General features: G+C 29.4%; 1 protein-coding gene across 1 annotated transcript; it reads right to left on the bottom strand.

Moving 5' to 3' along the window:
* Positions 1-166: 166 nt before the first annotated feature.
* Positions 167-2289, bottom strand: LOC111617693 (phosphoglucomutase-2-like). The gene is made up of 4 exons (XM_023358979.1): positions 2167-2289; positions 1949-2078; positions 823-925; positions 167-610 (listed from the first exon to the last, which is right to left on the bottom strand). The coding sequence occupies exons 1-4, from the start codon at positions 2234-2236 to the stop codon at positions 452-454; spliced, it is 462 nt and encodes a 153-aa protein (XP_023214747.1). The 5' UTR covers positions 2237-2289; the 3' UTR covers positions 167-451.
* Between the last annotated feature and the right edge of the window lie 3378 nt (positions 2290-5667).

Below are 5667 nucleotides of genomic sequence, written 5' to 3'. Positions count from 1 at the left end.
AAATTTGTATAAAATCTACAGTCAAAAATATGGTAATGTTATTCTGCATGGAAAATTTTCATTAAGTACAGTGAATATCAAAAATTTTGTTATAAATCTTTAGTACAGTCAATACTGAGCTGTGTACTCAATTAAGCAAGTAGTAGTAACAAAAACTTATATCATTGGAAACGTTACACTTGTTTTAACATTGCTACATATGCCAGCTTTACAAACATTTTAACTTCATTTACAAATGAAGCTAACCTCACTACTACTGAATGCTACTCATTGTCAGTTTTTCCTATTTGAGACTATTGAAGATTAGCATCACATTTCTCACACACATATATCATCTATCAGTTGGAAAAGTATTAAAGTCATGATTTGAGAGTTTTCTTGACATGCTCAATTGAAATTTTCAAATTGTGTGATATTTTTGGTGTAATAATTTCTGATAATTTGTGAAGCCTTAGAAGCTTCTTATGCACTTTCCATAATCATTATGTAAAAAGTATTGAATTTTAATTAAAGTAAAACTTACTGCCTTGTTATCTGGTTGAGTATTATCATAACCTGTGGTTAAATCTCTTATCCCCTGAATTTTATACTGCTGTAGATTTGTTGGATACTAAAAACAAAAAAATTTCATTATTAATTCTGAAATTCTTTTGCTTTCTTAAAGTGTAATCTTAAAGAAATAAATTGAATTAAATAGCTTAAAAAATATTAGATTTAAAGAAAACAGACTACTTTATTTACAGTTATTTAAGTCAACATATAAGAACTATAATCTAATAAAAAGTGTTAAAATTCCTTGTGGGAAAAAAATATTAAATTTACCGAGTCAGGGCCATTGAAGTTTCTCAATCGATCAAACATTGCATTTATCACAAGTTGATCATGGCAAATATAATAGGAATTGTTGCTAACATGGTAACCATATCTAAAAATAAAAAACATAAAATATGATAAAGGTTGTATTTTATCTTTTAAAATAATAATTAATTTAGTTAAAATTTCCAGTTAAAGTAGGCTTGCTTCTATTTACCAGCTGTTCTAGTTCTAAAATGTTTACAAATTCTGTTTGAAAATTCCAAATTTAATAAGTAGAGTGGAATAAATGACCATTAAATAAATTTTTGTTTTTCAAGAAACCAAGAAAATTCAATATTACATAAAAATACAATTACCTATATAGTAAACAATAATAGAACATATGCCTTTGCCATCCTTTGCCATTACTAATAAATCTGAAAATGTTTATGTCAGAATAAAAATTGTATTTCTAATTTTTCTGATAACCAATTCAAAATAGATTTACATGTCACAATTTTCATTTGAGGTACAGACAGTACATGATACATATAATTTATGGTGGCAGCCATCTATACTTCTGTAGTCAGTGCTTGTAAATCTTGCTCCACTAGCACCACAGCAGCTGACAAAGCAGAAATAGCTTAACTGTCTTTTTATACTGTGGCTTTCAGCAGCTTTACTAGGAAACATGCCTTTTATATTTATTATAAATTTCAATATCTCTAGAAGATAGTAAGTATATTCCACATCTTCATGTTTCTACTTTGCAAGAAACAAACAAGATTTTATATTTTATTCAAGGTAAATTTAAGCATCTAACAAGGAAGTTAACAAAAAATGTTGAATTACCAGAAAATTAATTTTTGCATCTTTGTATTTTTCAACTTTCAATATAAAAATTTATTAACTTTTTATTTGTCAATTTGTAAATAAACAAATTGCAACTTAATTTTAATGGAAATGTTGAAAAAATTATTAAAAGATTCAAGAAGAGAAATCTTTCAAAAACAAATTATTTTTTGATTAAGATGTTTAAAATTCTATAAAAAGTGATGAAAGATAGTTGTTAATAAACTATTATTTAAAAATATAAAAGAGATGAGTTATGAAAATTTTTAATTAGTTTTTAATAAAATTTAAAACCACTTACTGTTTATAAATATTTTCAAGTTCATTAGTTAATGTTAGACCTCTGGCATTCAAATGTGCACAAAGTTGGGCAATAGCCATTGCTGCTCCTACACCATCTTTGTCTAAGACTGTGGTACCACACATGAATCCTGAATATAAATAATTTTTAAATAATTATCATTAAAATAGCTTAATTTATGTAACAAGGTAATCAAAAACAAAAACATTCAATCATACCAATAGCTTCTTCAAATGCAAACAACACTGTTTTTCCATTTGCCATTAATTCACATGCTTTATTTGCCATCCACTTAAATCCAGTTAGTGTTTCCTAAAATTAATTTATAACATTTATTGTACAAACTTGTGTGTAGAATGAATATAATGTAATATACAGATTATATTTTTTTTACCTTGAGACATTGAAATAACTTAATTGGATCTCATTATTTTGGAAAAAGGTATACAAAAGTTGTAGGGTGTCGAGGGACAAATCAATTGGTGACCTCAGATTTGTCCTTGACCTTCAAGGTCATTTGGAGATCAAGTCTGTCTTTTTCAATGGGAACACACATCTTTGACCCCGGAAATGGAAAAAGTGGGAAATTTCACAACCAGATGTACCTTTGGTCTTATTGTCTAGGTCCAAGGTCAAGATTATTTTAAGGTTAAAATTATAAGCTTTTTCTAATGGGAAACTATACGTTTTATTACTGGAAGAGGCAGGGAGGTAAAAGTTATATTTTTCATAACCTTATTACTTTGAACTTTAAAAGCATTCACTACTTTTAGCACTACAGAGGAGTAACGATGTGGATGTAGTAGTTTTCTGCGCCCTTTGAGGTGCTTATTTTCAGTGAGTCTCTTTGCCTCACTATCGTGGTACTTGTTTTCGGTGAGTCACTTTAATTCTTACCATTGTTTGAGATGTTGGTTTTGGGGGAAAATTTTATAACAAATGTTCAAAATGATGCTCTTCCACTTTAATGTATTTATTGAGCCTCATTTACAATTATCACACTTGAGATGACCTTCAAGGTCAAATTTGGGGTACTCAAGATCATGGATGATTGTGAAATTTCCTGTTGTTTCCATGTAAATGTAACTTTTACCTTTAAGATCAATAAGATCAAAGGTACATCCGGTTGTGAAATTTCCTGCTCTTTCCATTTCCAGGGTCAAAAATGTGTGTTCCCATTGAAAAAAACAGACATGACCTCCAAATGATTTTGAAGGTCAAGGTCACATCTGAGGTCACCAATTGATTGGCCCCTTGACACACTACAACTTTTGTCTATACCTTTTTCCAAAATAATGAGTTCCAATTAAGTTATTTCAATGTTTCAAGATAAAAAATACACACTGTATAATTTTACAAATTTTTAAATAAAATATAAATTAATTGGAAAATTAAGAATCTTAAATTTCAACTTTGTAATTCTAATATTTTAACTTTGAAAAAGTTATATTTCAAAACACAACATGTATAGAAAGAAATACAGGTATCCCTCAAAGTTTGAAAATTGGGAATATCCCCTATACAACACAACTTCCAGTTTTGCTTTAATATAGTTTTGGAAATCCTCTGTACAAAATTTCACAATTACACAATTTTTAAGTGTAAACTTTGTTATTCACTATTTTTTTGATTAAGTAAGTAAGTGTGTTGTCAAATTTGTCTACAAATTTTAGAATATTGAAATTTTAAATTTGTTTTGTGCCTTTCATCAGGTTTAGCTTAATGAAAACTGACAGTAGAAGTTTTTCTTCCCTGTCCTAGTTTTCCTATGAACCAGGTGTCGTCATCATTACTTTCAGACTTTAGCCTCTAAGGCTGTCACTGTATTTTGTTTTTATATATTAATCGTCATATTTAGTAAAGTTTATTTAAACTTTACTAAATATATTTAAATATTTTTAGGTAAGTATTTAGGTAAATATTTAAACTTTTTTTAATGATAAGTAATCATTCATAAAAATGATGAATGAAATATAGTATCATCTCAAAATTCAAACTGAACAAATGCTACCTGCTAGAACAAATTATCGATTAATAACATTTTTATTTTGTCATCCATAGAAAATTATGATAAAAATAAAAGAATGAAGATGCTGCTGATATTTCTCATCAAGATTAACAAAAAAAACCTCAAAATATGATATTACTTTGAAAAAAGAAAACACCCTCATTTAACTAAAATTAATATTAACAGTACTTTTTATTGTGCTTTTATTGTTAGTTAATTAATTATTGATTGAAAATAAAGTAATGATTGCTTTAATAAACATATTTCTCTTAGTAATGAAAAAGAATAGTATACTTTTGTTAACTTCTGGAATGTAACCCTCCATTTTGCATTAGTCCTTTGTTTTGTATAGCACAAATTCATATAACATGCCACTTTTTCAGAATGTATCTACTGTGTTATATGATGAATACCTGTAACTGCTTTTAATTAAAGTACAAGGGAAAAAACAAATGAAGTTAAATGATATTGATTTTAATGAAGAACCTATTAAAATCAATATCACGAGAAATTAATACAACTGAAAATTTATGGATTTTTTTAAGAGGAGTGTAAAAATACTATGACAAAAGATGCTATGTCATTCCCAAATGCATTAAAATGACTCACTTTCAACATATGTTAAATTTTTCACATAATTTTGTAGTTATTTAATTGATGATTCATTTTAATTTCTCTATAATAGACTTCTATAACACAATATTCATTTAATGATAATTTATAAACTTCAATATATTTACATATTATCCCCCTGTACTCATTGCAACATCTCTGGTCAAACTATTCTTTCTCAATAAGCCTGAAGATGATGAATTAACCAAAAGCATTTGAATTATTGAAAATGTAATAAACCTAGTTTATGACAAACCAATTAACTGGTTTTGAAGAGAGAATGAAATCAGTATCATTCTTATGGTATTGTGTTCACTTGCCATTTTTGACTTTTAGTTGGCAGTATGCTTACATCTAAAATGATTACACAACTGATATACTACCAGGAAATTTCAATTTAACATTAAAATTTGTACACAACTAAGGATTGCAATTGCTGGATCCCTCATCCAGCAATCTAGCTGGATCCAGCGTATTCTTCGGCCTGCTGGATCCAGCACTGCAGATCCGCAAATACTCAATTAACCTTCTAAATAATGGCGAAAAGTCTACGTTGTCGGTGTTGCCGCGTTTCTATGTGTGCTATCGCTCGGCGGCGAGGGCGACGTTGCCGTTCAATGTGGCACATGCTACACCCCGTCTCTACACCACACTGCCTGCCCTTTTACCTCTGCTGATCTAATTGCCAGTTGACTTTTCACTCTCGCTAAATAAAGTGTCTTCGCACTAAATAAAATAAGTAACTCCTCTCTTAGTCCTGGTGCATAATTCTAATTTATGGTCGGTTCTGACGTCAATGAATCATGTGACGGAACGATCTCAGTTTAAGCCTATGGAGAGCTGCAGCCTTGCGGCTTGTCCACAAAACCTAACCTATAAACTGGCCGTAAAAGCTCTCTGTAGAAGAGAGTCGAGTTTGATAACTGCTGACACAACCCTGAAATTTATCTTATACAAACTAAAAAGCCAGGACACAAGCCAGGACGCAAAAGAATCAGAGAACGGCGTCTTATCGAGGTCACAGGGATGCTGATTTACATACAGAACCCGAAGAACTATAACCAAAAAGTTAGAAAGCACGATTATTCTTTCACAATAC

This window comes from Centruroides sculpturatus, unplaced genomic scaffold (genome assembly GCF_000671375.1).
Source record: "Centruroides sculpturatus isolate CEXI.00-Female unplaced genomic scaffold, Cexi_2.0 scaffold1143, whole genome shotgun sequence".
In the NCBI taxonomy this organism is placed as follows: domain Eukaryota; kingdom Metazoa; phylum Arthropoda; class Arachnida; order Scorpiones; family Buthidae; genus Centruroides; species Centruroides sculpturatus.
Note: the sequence above shows the minus strand (reverse complement) of the source record. Positions and strands in the feature narration are given on the sequence as shown.